This window comes from Elephantulus edwardii, unplaced genomic scaffold, assembly GCF_000299155.1.
Source record: "Elephantulus edwardii isolate Elephantulus edwardi_28Jun2011 unplaced genomic scaffold, EleEdw1.0 scaffold00165, whole genome shotgun sequence".
NCBI classification, from domain to species: domain Eukaryota; kingdom Metazoa; phylum Chordata; class Mammalia; order Macroscelidea; family Macroscelididae; genus Elephantulus; species Elephantulus edwardii.
Genome location: NW_006399915.1, coordinates 7,469,452 through 7,485,480, shown reverse-complemented (window position 1 = coordinate 7,485,480; position 16,029 = coordinate 7,469,452). Strand labels below are relative to the sequence as shown.

Below are 16,029 nucleotides of genomic sequence, written 5' to 3'. Positions count from 1 at the left end.
TAATCACAGGTATTCTTGGAAGAGGGAAGTAGGATCATGGGTGGTGCAATTAGAAAAGTAGATATGTGATCTGTTATCAAACTTCCTTTGACTGTTGAAATGTGTTCAGAGAAATATTGAAAGAAAGACCTGGTGATCTATTGCTGAACAGTCACAGTCATTGAAAACTCCATGTAGAACAGCTCTACTTGACACATAGTTCAAAATCATTCCATTGCTACAGATTTCTCTTTTTTTGGAGAAAGCATCAGTACTAAGGATGAAGTAACAACTGAAAAGAGGCGTGTAGACAGTAATTTTCACACAGACTTAGAAGAAAACATTTTGTTCTAAACTTTATGACTAAAACTATACAACTTTTGATTGTAAGGAAGCATCTAAAAGTTATGAGTGGGACATTTAGAGGCATACATAAAAAATTAGACAAATAATTGGTTTTGTTTATTTAAGTCAAGATTGTTGTTGTTATATGTGGTCGAATTGCCAGTGGCTCATTGTGATCCTATGTACAATAGCTCTGAACTCTGACCTATCCTGAGGCAATTTCATCATCTCCGACAGACTTAATCCCATTTCTCCAGTCACTGAGTCAATCCATCTCATCCTGGATCTTCCTTTCCTGTGCTTACCCTCCGCCCTTCAAAGCATGATGTCCTTCTCCAAGGACTGGTCCCTCCTGGCCACATGCCCAAGTATGTGAGACAGAGGTGTAAAATCCTTGCCTCCAGGAAGCAGCTTGGTTTCACTCTCTCCAGGACAGACTTGTTTGTTCTTCTGCTGGCCGTCCTAGATTACATTCAATACCTTACTGTAAGATTTATCTAAACAAGAAAAAAAAAAAAGAGCGGTCAAGTTAACTAAAAGATAACATAATGAATCAGCTTCCTCCATCTTTGCTTCAATCCTTTGCACAGAAAATCTATTGCTCAGGTTTCGGAGAAGAGGGTTTTTTTCTGTGGCAGCTCACTAATCAGACAAACACACTTAGAGTGGAAGGATAGGAGGAAGTGCTTCACTGCTGACAGAATAGGAGGACCAGGGTGAGTCTGACTGTGTCTACAGCTCCTTCTCCTCCTGTGTAGAGCAAAGTGCTGCGTGAATGGCACGAAGAAAGAGAATAGAAATGTGCTGTATTCAGACAACTTCCAACCTGAGCCTGCTGCCGATTCTGAGTATCTTCTTAGTGACTGGTAAGTTTGACTTTGGGAGCTAACAGAGAACCACTGGGGAATAATTTGATCTTGGGTATTTCTTGGCTTCCTTGGCCTTTATTATGGGAGTGATGAGTCTGGAGCTGGGTCTTAGATAACGAATTTGGCTAGATAGGGAGTACAAATGAAACCAAAGAGGCTTAGGAAGAGATTACGTCTTAATGGAAGGCAAATTGCACGTAGTATAATAGTGGCAAATAAGGTTGAGTTCCAATGGCCCATAATAGTAAAAAAAGAGGAGCCTGTGTATAGTGTAGTCTACAACATCTTTTGTTTTATGAGTATGAAAATAGTACAATAGTTTAGAAGTTTAACTTGACAAGAAATATCCTATTCTGTATAGTGGCACTTAGGAAAAGATGTGAAGCAAGAATTAAGAGCACTGTATATGTTAGGAAACTACCACTTAGAGGTACACTGAGAGGTTGGGAGGGGATGATATCTAGGAAGAAAATTCCTATCAACAATGGAAAATACAGCACAATCCAGATTTGTGAATCAGTCATGGAGTAGATGATCCCACTAAGAGAGGTGGTGGTTGTTGTTTACCATTGAGTCGGAACCAACTCATAGCTGACCCTCTCGTGGGTTTTCAGAGGGTTAATCGCATGGGTGGAGATTGCCTATCCTCCTGCAGAGCAGCTGGTGGGCTTGAATTGCTTGCCTTCAGTCAGGATTGCAGCATAGCTTCTTGCCAGTAGGCCACCAGAGCTCCCTAGTAAGAGAGGAAACATGAAAAAAAATTTGGCATAAATACTAAAGATTTCTTTATCTGCATCACATCATGTGCCATCTACTTGGAACCCATTAAATAGCGATACTGAAGAAAGTTTTATAGGTTTTAAAAGGCACAGAAGGAGATTGCAGATTTTTCTCCTTAAGAGCACCTAGTGGATTGAAACTGTGTGTGTTTGGTTTAGCAGTGCAACTCTTTAACCACTTGTTGTTGTTGATGTGCTATTGAGTCACCTGCAACTCTTAGTGACCTTATGTACAACAGCTCTGAACTCTGCCCAATCTTGAGCCAGTTTCATTGGCTCTGACACACCTTATCCCATTGTCCCAGTTCTCAACACACTTAATCCCATTGCTTCAGTTACTGTATCACTACAGAGTCTGTTATGAAGAGTCTTCCTCTCCTGCGCTGTCTGTCCACCCTTCCAAGCATGATCTCTTTCTCTAATGACTGGTCCCTCCTTGCCATGTGCCCAAAGTATGTGAGGCAGAGCTTCAAAATCCTACCCTCCAAGGAGAAACTGGGTTTTACCCTCTTCAAGACAGACCTATTTGTTATCCTGGAGGTCCATGATATGCTCAATACTCTTCTCCAGCACCACAACTCAAAGTAATCAGATCTTCTTCTATTATCCTTAGTCATTGTCCAGCTCTCTGATGCATAACAAGTAATTCTGAAGACTATGACCTGCATCAGGTGCAATCTGTTTTTCAGACTGACATCATTTCTCTTCAGCACTCTGGAGAGGCCCTTGACAGCTGACTTCTCCAATGCAATCTGTCTTTTGATTTCTTGACTGCTGATGCCAAGAGTCACTTGTAGAGCTAAGCAAGCCAAAATTGTTAACAACCTCAATCTCTTCCACCCATCATGGGGCTGACAATTGGCCCAGTGGTGAGGGTCTTTGTTTTTTTGATGTTGAGGTTCAATCCATACTTAAGACTACAATCCTTGACCCTCTCCAGCAAATGCTTCATGTCCTCCTCAGTTTCAGCAAGCAAGGTTATATCATCTGCATAACACAGTTTGTTGACGAGTCTTCCTCCAGTCCTGAAGCCACACTCCTCCTCATAAAGTCAAGCCTCCTGATTAATCTGTTCCACATATAGATTCAGTTGGTTATAGCTTGAAGAGTTTTGAAATTTGAAAGTTTGAAACACCAGAACAAAGAAAAACAATTTTATTCCTTAGTCTTGTTAAGTATAAAGATATTTTTCTAGCGTTAATGTGTACTTATTATGTTCTACTTTTTAATTGAAAATTCATTGAAAGTTGAGTAACAATAAAAATGCCAAGTAGCAAAGATCATAATAAGTAGTAAGAGTGACCTCTGTAGTTAGTTCAGTGCCAACATCGGTGCCCCACATTGTTTAGAGAAATGTCAACATAAATGTCAAAATAATATAATTTCACACCAGTATATTTGGAACTATATGATCATCATAATAAAGAATAACCATATTTTTTAGTCTGCAATTGCTCTCCAAAATAGTTTTATCAGTATGAATTTCCTCTTTTCCAGACTGTTACTTGTTATCATTGTTGTTATGTGTTGCTGAGTTGCCTGTGACTCATAGCGACCCTATGTACAATAGCCCTAAACTCTGCTCTATCCTTTACTAATCTTATTGTCTCTGACACACCTACTGGCATAACCCCAATCACTGAATCAATCCATCTCATTGAGTGTCTTCCTTTCCTGAGCTGTTCCTCCACCCTCACTCTCCAAGGACTGGTCCTGCCTTGCAACATGTAGGAAGCTTCAGAATCCTTACTTCCAAGGAGCAGCCTCGCTTCACCCTTTCCAGGATGAACCTTTTTGTTTTCCTAGCAGTCCCTGGTATACTCAATACTCTTATTAAGCACCACAGTTCAAAACCATCAATTCTCCTTCTGTCATCCCTCATCATTGTCTAGCTTTCTGATGCACAGCAAGGAATAATATGTTGCCTTGATCAACTGATAAATAAATACTAATGCAGAAAAATATAGCCTTGTTGTTTATCATCCTGATATAGTAGAAATAATATATCTTACTGATAAATTTACCACTAAAACATGGTACAATCCAAAATCTAATTTGGTTATTAAGAATTACTAAACTAGCATTTTAATTGTTGTTGTTGTTGTTGTTATGTGCTACTGACTTGCAATTGACTCACAGCTGACATTCCAGTGGGTTTTTAGAGGCTGTAAATAGCACAAGAGGAGATTATCAATCTTTCTCCTGTAGTATTTTAGTTGCTGTTGTTGTTGTTGATTACCATCAAGTCAAGCACAACTCATAGCGACCCCAGAACAAAAGGCCTGAAGGTTTTTTATAACTATTTTTATTTATCAAAGTTCATAAAGTTTCCAGAGGCATGTTATTTAAGAAGCGGATGCCACTCCTGCTTCCAAAACTGTCTTAAACTGGGAGCTCCACCAGACACTGTCCACCATGAGTAACCATTATGGCATTTGACACCCCAATGGCACAAGGTTCAGCATCACAACAACGCCAGGCTACCTCAGTACAGCATGGTAATAGAAGAGTGCTGTACCACTTAGAAGAATGTTACTCCAAAAATATAATAACAGCCTACTGTTAAATACAGAGGCCCTCCCCAAGGTCTCATTGACTGTAAACAAAAGGCTTAAATAAAAACCAGCCAATATAGTTTGTTATTGTTATATGCTATTGAGTTGCCTGTGACATAAAGCAACCCTATGTACAGCAGCTCTGAACCCTTGCCTGTCCTGAGCCAGTCTCACTAATTCAAACACAAATATCTGAAATGCTTATCTGTAAGTTTACTTACCAGTAGAGAACTGGAGAGCTTAATATTATGACAATATAGAACCTGTTTAGTATCACAATAGCAGGAAGACAAGCTGCTGCTTCTGAAAGCCCTTTCTCATCACTGCAGGAAGGCATTCTAGAGTGTGAGTTTGCATAGTCATGTCTGTGCCTAGTCTGTTGGGTGGGTGGTGAATGCTGACTCAGAAATCTGACAGTGAGCATTTGAGGAAGGAAATTTGTGATGTTCAAAGTAAGAGGTTTCAGTAGTAATTTTAGTAGTAAAATTATGAAACAGTCTTACTTATACTGATAATGCTGCCTTACAGAAAAGAATTCTATTTTTAAAAATTAATTTTAGAGTCATAGTTTTTTTGTTTGTATTTTGTTCTGTATTTATTAGGGTGCTTATATATTCTAAAACACTGATGTTTTTAGTACTAGCTTAATTGCCACTTCTTATTGTGGGCAAATAATAACTTACATTTAAGGGCATGTTGCAAGGAGAGACAGATCCTTGGAGAGGGACATCATACTTGGGAGGGTGGAGGGTTGGCGCAAGAGGGGAAGACCCTCTAGGAGGTGGATTGATTCAGTGACTGGGATAATCGTGATGGGTGTGTCAGAGGCAGTGCAATTGGCACAGGATAGAGTAGAGTTTAGGGCTGTTGTACATAAGGTCGCTATGAGTCGCAAATGACTCAATGGCACATAACAACAACAACAAACATCTTTCAAGACTGATTTGTTTTTTTGGTAGTCCATGATATAGACATGACATTTTGCCAATTCCACAATTCAAAGACATCAGTTATCCTTCAGTCTTCCTTACTAATTTTCCACTCTCACCTGCCTATGAAATGAATGGTGTGGTTCAGATGATAGTCTTTACACTGACAATATTGCTCTTTAACACTTTAGAAAGGTCCCCAACAACATATTTCTTCAATGTCATATAACTTTTGATTTCTTACCTGCTGTTCCATGAGTATTACTTACAGATACAAGTAAATTAAATTCTTGGCAACTTCAGTCTTTTCTCTCTTTGTCGTGACCTTGTTGCCTCTTTGTTCAGGTGTGAAGATATTTGCTTTCTTGCTGTTGAGATATAACCTATTCCAAAGGCTCTATTATTTGATCTTCTTCACTAAGTTCTTCAAGTCTTCACTTGAAGCAGAGTTGTCTTACACACTTATCATGAATTGTTAATAAGTTTTTCCCCAATTCTGATGCCACATTCGTCTTTAAATAGTTCAGTTTCTCAAATTATTTGCTTGACATGCAGGATGAATTGTTATTGTTGTTGATTGCCCTCAAGTCGAGCACAACTCACAGTGACCCTATAAACAAAAGGCCTGAAGCCCCTCTACAGCTATCGACATTAATCAAAGTTCATAGAGTTTCTGGAGGCATATTGTTTAGGAATTTGATGCCACCCCTGCTTCCAAATATGTATAATTAAATAATACAACCCTCACCCATCTCTTGATTCTAAACCCATTTTTCTGTTTGAATGACTGTTTCTTGTTTCATATACTGGTTTCTCATGAGCAATTGTTGTTGAGTATGACCTACAGTGACCCTATGAAAGCAGATATTAACCATGCCATTTCCTGTGCCAGCCTCACAATTTCTGACACACTCAAACCTATTGAAACAGTTACTGTGTCAATTCATCTGGTTGAGGGTTTTCTGCTCTTTCATTGACCTTCCACTTTTCCAAACATGATGTCCCTCTCCAAAGAATAGACTCTCGTAGCAACATGCTCAAAGTATGTGAGATGAAGTTTCATCATCTTTGCCTCCAAGGAACATTCTGGCTGCATCTTCTCAAAGGCACATTTGTTTGTTCTTTTGGCAATTCATGGGATACTCAGGATGCTTTTCTAACACCACAGCTCAAAGGTATAAATTCTTCTGGTATTGTCACTCATTCATTATCCAGATCTCAGATGCCTATCAAGTGATTGAAAAGATTATCATCTGAATTGTGTGCACCTTAGTCCTAAAAGTGATGTCACTGCTCATCACTAATTTGGAAAGGTCCCTGGCTGCAGGCTTACCCAGGGCAATATGTCTCCTGATTTCCTAAGTACTGGGACTAAGGGTATTGATTGTAGATTCAAATATGATTAAATTGTTGACAATTTCAATCATTTCTCCACATATCATGATATTGCCTATTGGTCTGGTGATGAGAATTTTTGTTTTCTTGATGTTGAGGTGCAATTCATGTTGAAGGCTGTATTTTGTATTCTTCTCAATGTTATCTATAGATCTTATGCAAGTCAAATATGCATACTGGACCAACCCATGTAGTTGTGGATGGGATGGAGGTAGATTTATCATGCACAAGATTGTTGACAAAACAATTTTTCTCATAAATAGAAAACAAAGGCACCATCTAAAACATTTGAAAATAGGAACACCATTTGATCCAACTATTCCATTACTGAGAATAAATTGTTTTTAGGTGCCATCAAATGGAATATGATTCATAGTAACCCTATGAACAAAAGATCTGAACCCTGTTCTATCCTGGGCCATCCTCATACTTCCTGACGCACAAGAGTCCATTGTAGCAGTCACCGTGTCAATCCACCTGGTTGAGGGTCTTCCTCTCCATCACCGACTCTCCACCCTTTCCAGGATCATGTCCTTCTCAAGGAATAACTCCTTCTAGCAACATGCCCAAAATATGTGAGGTAAAGTCTCATCATTGCTACCTCCAAAGAACACTCCAGCTTCACCCTCTCCAAGACATATCTGTTTGTTCTCTTGGCTGTCCATGGAATGTTCAGTGCCCTTCTTCAACACTACTGCTCAAAAGCACCAATTATTTTTCAGTCATTCTTTTTTATTGTACAACTCTCAGATGCATAGCAAGTAATTGGAAATACAATGGCCTGAAACAGATGCACCTTAGTCATCAAACTGATATCACTACTCCTCAATAATTTGGAGAGGTCCCTAATGCAGATTTTCCCAGTACAATGTGTTAATAGTGGATCCAAGCAAAATGAAACTATGGACAGTTTCAATCTCCCCTCCATATATCATGATGCTGCCTATTGGTCCAGTGGTAAGAATCTTTGTTTTCTTGATATAGAGATTCAATCCATACTGAAGGCTGCATTCCTTGATCTTCTACAACAAATGCTTCAAGTCCTTCTCACTTTCAGAAAGCAAGGTTGTGTCATCTGCATAATTCAGGTTGTTGAGTCTTCCTCCAATCCTGATGCTACACTCCTCTCCACAGAGTCCAGATTCTTGTATAATTTGTTCAGCATACAGATTGAATAGGTATATAAAGAGAAAACAAGCAAGAATATACCCTAAAGAAATCAGGACTGTGATACAAACAGATGCATGAACAATCATGTTCACTGCAGCATTATTTACAATAGCAAAGTGATGGAGACAGATAGGTAGAGAAATTGCACTACATTGACACTATGAAATATTATGAAGCATTGAAAAGGGATGAAGAACTCATGAAATGCTATACATCATGGATGATTGTAGAGAACTTTATGTAGTGAAATAATTCAATAACCAAGAGACAAACACTTTGTAATACCATTGCTTTAAAATAGGATGGTTATGGGGGCAAGGGCAGGATGTAGATGACAGAGGGAACAGAAAAAGAATGGATAGATAATACTGCATTGGAATTGATAAGGGGAAGGTCAATCTAAAATTGATGGATGATTATGTATATGTTAACTAACCATCTGGGACAGAATAGACATTACAAATCAGGGAAGGGAGAATGTGGATGAATTAGTAAATGAAAAATGCTTTTCTTTGTATACTCTATTCAAATTACAATAAAAAATAATTTTTTTTAAAAAAGAAAACCCCAAAATATTTACATACTTTTTCCTCTAACCACAACACAGATTTAATTTCTGTTTTCTAAAGAATTTTTGTGGAATCTTAGTTTAAGTTAACAGATTTTTCTATTTTGTTTTATTGAGAAACAGTGAATACTACTATATTTTAGTGCACACACTTGTTTTCATTTATTCTTCTCTGAATATTTTCTAGATTCAGCAATGAGCTTAATTTTGGGTGGAGTACAGCCACAGCGTGAGAGTGATGAAATTTTTGATCCAGGTAACGTAATTCCTTATTTAGGCCTTCTGTATACTCATTAGCTTAAGCTCTAGTCTGAGGAGAAAACTTAGTGCTCATTTGAAGGATACAATTATCTAAGTTCTGAGTGTGGGCATCCTAAATTACTCACTTCTCTAAAGTAGTTAAATGATATTTGATGGTTTACAGGACTTTCTCTATCTGGCCCTGTGTTATATTTTATGGGGAGCACAAAGATAAACAGTTCAGTCTGTTGGTGGAAGCTAGTCATGAAAATAAAGAAATGAAAATTTTTCTATTAGACACAAATGCAAACATACATATAACAAGGTTGTAAATGATTAATAGATTAATGAAATGAGACTGAATTATTTATACAACGGGTTGCTGTTTATGTGAAAGGTGGCCTAATTTTTCTAAAAAAATTAGTAATTGAATAAATGATATTGGAATAATTAACTTCCATAATACATACACAAGGTGAGTGTGTGCTGCAAATGGAAGGGAAAATGACAAAACCACAAGAAGTTAAACTTGAAGCAGAAATTAAAGAGAAAAAACTTCTTCAGAAACATCTGAAATAAGGTTTCCCTAACATTAGAGCTCTATATTTGGACTTACAGGCCCCTAAACTCAAGGGACACTGATTAACGCATAAGAAATCTGCAATATCTTGAAGAATTTGGAATTACAGAAGCCCACAAAGCTTGAAATTTAAGCGATCAGATCAAGGGCTGTATAGCAGGAGATAGGTGTTGAAGGGAGTAGGTGGGAGTAGAAGGGAATACTGGTGGAGCAGGGAAAAGGGTGGGTCAAGAGACTCGTGTCAAGGGCAGGGATAAAACTAAAACTACCGGCTATTTCTATAATTGAGAAAGACCTTTAATTTGCATTGTTCTGTAAAATGCTTGTCTGTCAGATACTTTTCTAAATCTGAGCATACAGATTAAGACAGACTAGGGAGAAGGATTGGCCATACCCTTCTGAAATAGCAAACCTTCGAAAACCCTGTGTACAATACAACACACTTAAACTAGCAGATAGGGCAAGAGATGTGGAACTTTCAAGTATGGAAATACTAAGGCGAAGGAACAGTTGTAAGTAGAAACTAGTGGTAGGAGCATAGAATGTGAGAACTATGAATGTAGGAAAATTAGATATTGTTAAGGAAGAAATAGAACACATAAATATTGGCATACTAGGTATTGACGAGATGAGATGGACCGGCATGGGACATTGTGAATCAGATGATCATATGATCTATTATGCTGGAGATGAAAAGCTGAAGAAAAACGGGGTTGCTTTCATAGATAAAACAAATCATTTCTAGATATGTCTTAAAGTACAATATTGTGAGTGACAGGATAATATCCATACACATACAAGGAAGGCCAGTGTATATCACTATTATTCAAATATATGCACCAACAACCAGAGCCAAAGAAGAGGAAATAGATGATTTCTACCAACTTTTGCAGTCAGAGACCGATCAAACATGCAACCAAGATGCATTAATAGTGATGAGTGACTGGAATGTGAAAGTTGGGAACAGAGAAGAAGAATCAGTAGTTGAAAAACATGGGCTTGGTGAAAGAAATGAAGCTGGAAATAGAATAATAGAATTTTGCACAATCAACAATTTAACATAAACACGAGCTATACGCATTGATCTCACCTGATGGTATGCATAGAAATCAGATAGGTTACAACTGTGAAAAGAACTGTTGGAGAAGCTCAGTATCAGCTGTGAAAACTAGGCCTGGTGCTGATTGTGGAACAGATCACCAACTACTTAAATGCAAGTTTAAGCTGAAGCTAAAGAAAGTGAAATCAAGCCCACAGGAAATAAAATATGACCTTAAGTCTATCCTACCTGAATTTCAGAACCACCTCAGGAACAGGTTTGAGGCCTTAAACACTAATAAGCGAAGACCAGTTGAGTTATGGGAGGATATCAAGAATATCATCCAGGAAGAGTGGAAAAGGTCATTGCAAAGATGAAGGTGGAAGAAAAGACCAAAATGAATGTCAGAAGAGACTCTGAATATTGCACTGGAGTGTCAAAAAGCCAAAGCAGAAGAAAGAAATCAAGAAACTAAGGAACTGAAGACGAGATCTCAAAAGGCTGTGTAACAAGACAAAGTAAAGTATTATAATGAAATGTGCAAAGGGCTGGAGTCAGAAAATCAAAGGGGCCAAGCTCGCTCAGTATTTCATAAGCTCAAGGAACTGAAGAGGAAATTCAAGCCTCAAGTTGCAATAGTTAAGGATGCTTTGGGCAGAATATTGAGTGATCCTGCAAGTATTAGAAGAAGATGGAAAGAGTATACAGTCATTATACCACAAGAAATTGACGGACACAGAAAAATTTAATGAAACAATATATGAGCAAGAGCATATGATGATAAAGGAAGAAGTTGGGACTGCTTTGAAAGAATTGGCTAAGAATAAGGCCCCAGGAACTGATGGTATACTAAGTGACATATTTCAACTAACAGATGCTGCCCTGCATGTGCTCACCCAGCAGTACCAAGAAACCTGGAGAATAACCACTTAGCCAATTGACTAGAATAGATCTATATTTGTTCCCATTCCAAAGAAAGATGGACCCACAGAGTGTGGACATTAATGAACTATATCATTAATATCCCATGCAAACAAGATTTTGCTGAATATTATCCAAAAATGACTGGAATAACACACCAACAAAGAACTACCAGAAGTGCAGGCTGGGTTTAGACAAGGCTGTGGTACTAGGAATATTGCAGCTAACATTAGATGGATCTTGGCTTAAAGCAAGGAGTGCCAGAAGAATGTGTATCTTTGTTTCATTCATTAGGCAAAGGTATTTGACTGTGTGGATCATAACAAACTGTGGCTGACTCTGAGAAGAATGGGAATCCCAGAACACTTAATGGTGCTGATGCAAAACCTATATTTGGACCAGGAGACAGTCATGAGAACAGAGCAAGGAAACACTGCATGATTCAAAATTGTGAAGGGTGTACACTAGGGCTGTATCCTGTCTCCATACCTTTTCAATCTTTATGCAGAACTGGTTATCTGGGATGCTGGTCTCTGAGAAGAAATGTGGCATCAGATTTGGAGGAAGAATCATCAACAATCTGCGTTATGCAGATGACACAATCCTGCTTGCTGAAACTGAGGAGGACCTAAAGGACTTGCTTGAAAGCTCAGAGACTGCAGTCTTCAGTATGGATTGAAACTCAATATCAAGAAAACCAAGATTCTCACCACTGCGCCGATTGTCAGCATCATAATGGATGGTGAGGAGATTGAGATTTTTCACAGTTTGGGTTTTCTTGGCTCCACAGTCAATACTCTTGGGACCAGCAGCTGGGAAATTAAAAGATATTTTGATGGGAAAGTCTCTAAAGTGCTGAAGTGCAAATATGTAAGTCTGAAAACTAAGGTGAGCTTGGCACAGGCCATGGTCTTTGCACGCACTCACTATACATTAGAGAACTGTACAATGACTAGGGATGATAGAAGGAGAATTGATTCCTTTGAGCTGTGGTGTTGGAGAAGAGTATTGACTATACCATGGGCTGCTAGGAAAACAAACAGATTTGTCCTGGAGAGGGTGAAACTAGGCTGCTCCTTGGAGGCAAGAATTCGTCTGACATACTTTGGACATGTTGCAAGCAGGGACCAGTGTTTGGAGAAAGACGTCATGTTTAGGAGACTGGAGGGACAGCACAGGAGAGTAACCTTCAGTGAGATGGATTGATTCAGTGACTGGGGTAATGGGGGCAGGTGTGTCAGAGATGGTGAGATTGGCAAAGGATAGGGCAGAGTTTAGGGTTGTTGTTTAGGGCAGGGGTGGGAAGACAAAGTCTAAGAAAGATGGAATAAGAGGGACAGAGAAAGAAATAAAAAAGATGGCAGAATAACTAAAAATAGATTCCAGGAGGATTAAACAGAAAAAAAAATATATAAAACCCAAAACTTTGAATATACTAGAGAAAATATTGAAGAATCTTTTAATCACTTCAGTGTAGAAAGACTCCTATAGCAAGTTACAACGCATAGAATTTAAGAAAATAATAGAAAGGTTTTACTAGTCAAAACTATTGTTGTTGTATGTACTGGAGAGTCCTTTGTGACTCATAGCGACGCTATGTACAACAGCCATTAACCCTGCTCTATCCTGTGTCAACTTTATTGTCTCTGACACACCTACTTCTATTACCCCAGCCACTGAATCAATCTATCTCATCAAGGTTTTACTAGTCAAAACTAGGAGGCTTTAATTTAGGTTCCCCAGTAGTACAGTTTTCAAATTACTTAATGAGTATCTACTTTTAAAACATTGTATTGTTGTCATGTGCTGTCGAATCACTTGCAACTCATAGCGACCCTATTAGAAGAGAAAAATGCAAAATAGGGCAAGAAACATAGGGAGCTCTGGTGGCCTAATGGCAAGAAGTAATCCTGAAGGCACACATTGGAAGCCACCAATTGCTCTGTGGGAGGATGGGCTATCTCCTCCCATGTGAATAACTTTTCAGCTTCTGAAAATCCACCAGAGGATCAGCTATGGGTGAGTTCCTACTCTGTGTTTCACAGCAACAACAACCAACAGGGCAAGAAAAGAAAGTTAAGCAAGGAAGTTGTCTCAGTTGGGATATAGTTTCAGCTGCTCCCACTGGGAGCTCTTGAATAGGCACTAGCTGTTCAACTTTTCTGCAAAGTGTTTACCTCTTTGCACCAGTGTCTCCCTCACCTGCTCTGGATGAGGAGGGGAGAAGGGTGTGTTCTCTCAGGCGAAGCAAATCTAGTTTATCTGAAGAAAAATAACCTTAGAAGGGAAAACATTAAGAGCATTTAGCCTGCATCACTATCAGCAGTGAAAAGTTAAGTGCACTTTCTTGGTAAAGAGTATCTGGAAAGGGTGCACCACAATACAGTCGAGTTTATGTACCATTCAAATTCATTTGGGTGTTGCTTCTTTTGAAATTGACAAAAGAAGCAGCTATAATTTAGAAGAGCTCTTTTGTCTGTTCTGGGAACAAAGGGCACATAAAACCTAAAATTGGACACGTATTCCCAAACACCAAATGTCTAATTGGAATGATGGTTAGTGGAATCACTCTTACCTTTTTATGCTGAGTGAAATATCTCTGTCACAGAAGGACAAATACTGCATAGTGCCACTGTTGTAAAACAGGACTGACATCTGGGGTTGGGGGGAGACTGAGAAAGATGGGATAAATTATGTATAATGCATTGAAACAGAAGAGGGAGAGAACTGTTTAAACGGAATATATGATTAGGTATTATTGTCGTGACAGGAGTCTAGAACAAAGGCTGTATAGTGGAGTGAACTTAGGGGGAGGGATTGTATAGCAATGAAAGAATTTTTCTTTTACTTTTCAAAGAGAAGAACGAACTGAAGGGGAGGTTGGGCAGGGAGAAAAGTGCAACAATGAATGAATAGAAATCCAAAGTCTCTGTAAACTTTTATTAGAACTAATAAAAAATATATTTAAAAAAATTTAAAATGTTGGATCCACGTGTTCTAATTACTGAGAACACAGTCTATCATTCTAAAAAACAGTGCCCTTCTCCAAATAGAATGCTATTTCTGGTTCATAGATCAGCTGTGCTTTCAAGTAGCCATTTTAATCAATCTAGATTATCCTCTGTGCATCTATGTGCCTCTGCCCCAGACTTTCCTGCCCCTAATCTTCCAAATTTAAATCACCCAGGACTATGATCAATAAGGCAAACAATTTGTCATTGCTCATGTTACTGTTATTGTGTAGAGGCAGTAAATCACATGGGAGGAGATTGTCCATCTTTCTCCTTTGGAGAAAAGTTAATTTGAACGGAATATCCTTTAGGTTGGTAGCACAATTCCTTATCACTAATCTACCACAGGCATCTAACTATTATAATTTTCCCTCATTTTCCCCTCCCACACATACTGTTGTTGTTGTTGTTATGTGCCGTCGAGTCGCTTGCGACTCATAGCGACCCTATGTACAATAGCCCTAAACTCCGCTCTGTCCTGTGCCAATCGCACTGTCTCCAACACTCCCATCCCGATTACCCCAGTCACTGAATCAATCCACCTTATAGAGGGCCTTCCCCTCCTATGCCGTCCCTCCACCCTCCCAAGCATGATGTCCTTCTCCAAGGACTGGTCTCTCCTCACAACATGTCCAAAGTATGTTAGACAGAGCCTCAAAATCCTTGCCTCCAAGGAACCACCCGGTTTAACCCTCTCCAGGATGAATCTGTTTGTTTTCCTAGCAGTCCATGGTATTCTCAATACTCTTCTCCAGCACCACAGCTCAAAGGCATCAATTCTCCTTCTATCCTCCCTAGTCATTGTCCAACTCTCTGATGCAGAACAAGTGATTGCAAAGACCATGGCCTGTATCAAACGCACCTCAGTCTCCAGAGAGATACCATTGCTCTTCAGTACTTTGGAGAGGTCCCTAACAGCAGACTTTCCCATGGCAATGTGCCTTTTAATTTCCTGGCTGCTGTTGCCAAGAGTGTTGACTGTGGAGCCAAGCAAACTAAAGCTGTGTACAATCTCAATCTCTTCACCATCCATCCTGATGCTGCCAATTGGTCCAGTGGTGAGAATCTTTGTCTTCTTGACATTGAGCCTCAATCCATATTGTAGGCTGCAGTCCTTGACCCTCTGCAGCAGGCGCTTCAGGTCTTCTTCAGATTCAGCAAGCAGGTTTGTGTCATCTGCATAAAGCAGATTGTTGATAAATCATCCACCAATGTTGACCTCACATTTCTCCTCATAGAGCCCGGTCTCCCGGATAATCTGTTCCGCATATAGGTTGAAAGAGTCCAACTCTCTGACGCATAACAACTGATTGCAAAGACCATGGCCTGTATCAGGCACACCTTAGTCTCCAGAGTGACACCATTGTTCTTCAGGACTCTGGAGAGGTCCCTAACAGCAGACTTTCCCATCACAATACGTCCTTTAATTTCCTGGCTGCTGGGGCCAAGAGTGTTGACTGTGTTGTTGTACCAGGTACATAAAACTAATAAGCTATATTCACAGTAACCAGTTTAGCCAAATAGCCAATTCACAAGTATTCAATGACGCAAAAAAGAAATATTTAATGCTATGGATGTGTCAAATGAGTTAATGGTTGGCTACAATGCAGACTGAGAGTGGAGTGGAGCTCCCCGATTGAACAAGCGTG

The 16,029-nt window shown here is 39.2% G+C and overlaps 1 protein-coding gene across 1 annotated transcript in view; it reads left to right on the top strand.

The window, feature by feature from the left end:
- Nucleotides 1–1,099: 1,099 nt before the first annotated feature.
- LOC102869911 (cell surface glycoprotein CD200 receptor 1-like) overlaps nucleotides 1,100–16,029 on the top strand; it is a 25,103-nt gene continuing 10,173 nt past the window's right edge. Inside the window, exons 1-2 of the mRNA XM_006895362.1 lie at nucleotides 1,100–1,190; nucleotides 8,777–8,845. Of these exons, the coding sequence (XP_006895424.1) occupies nucleotides 1,100–1,190; nucleotides 8,777–8,845 (160 nt within the window). The remainder of the gene's footprint in view (nucleotides 1,191–8,776; nucleotides 8,846–16,029) is intronic.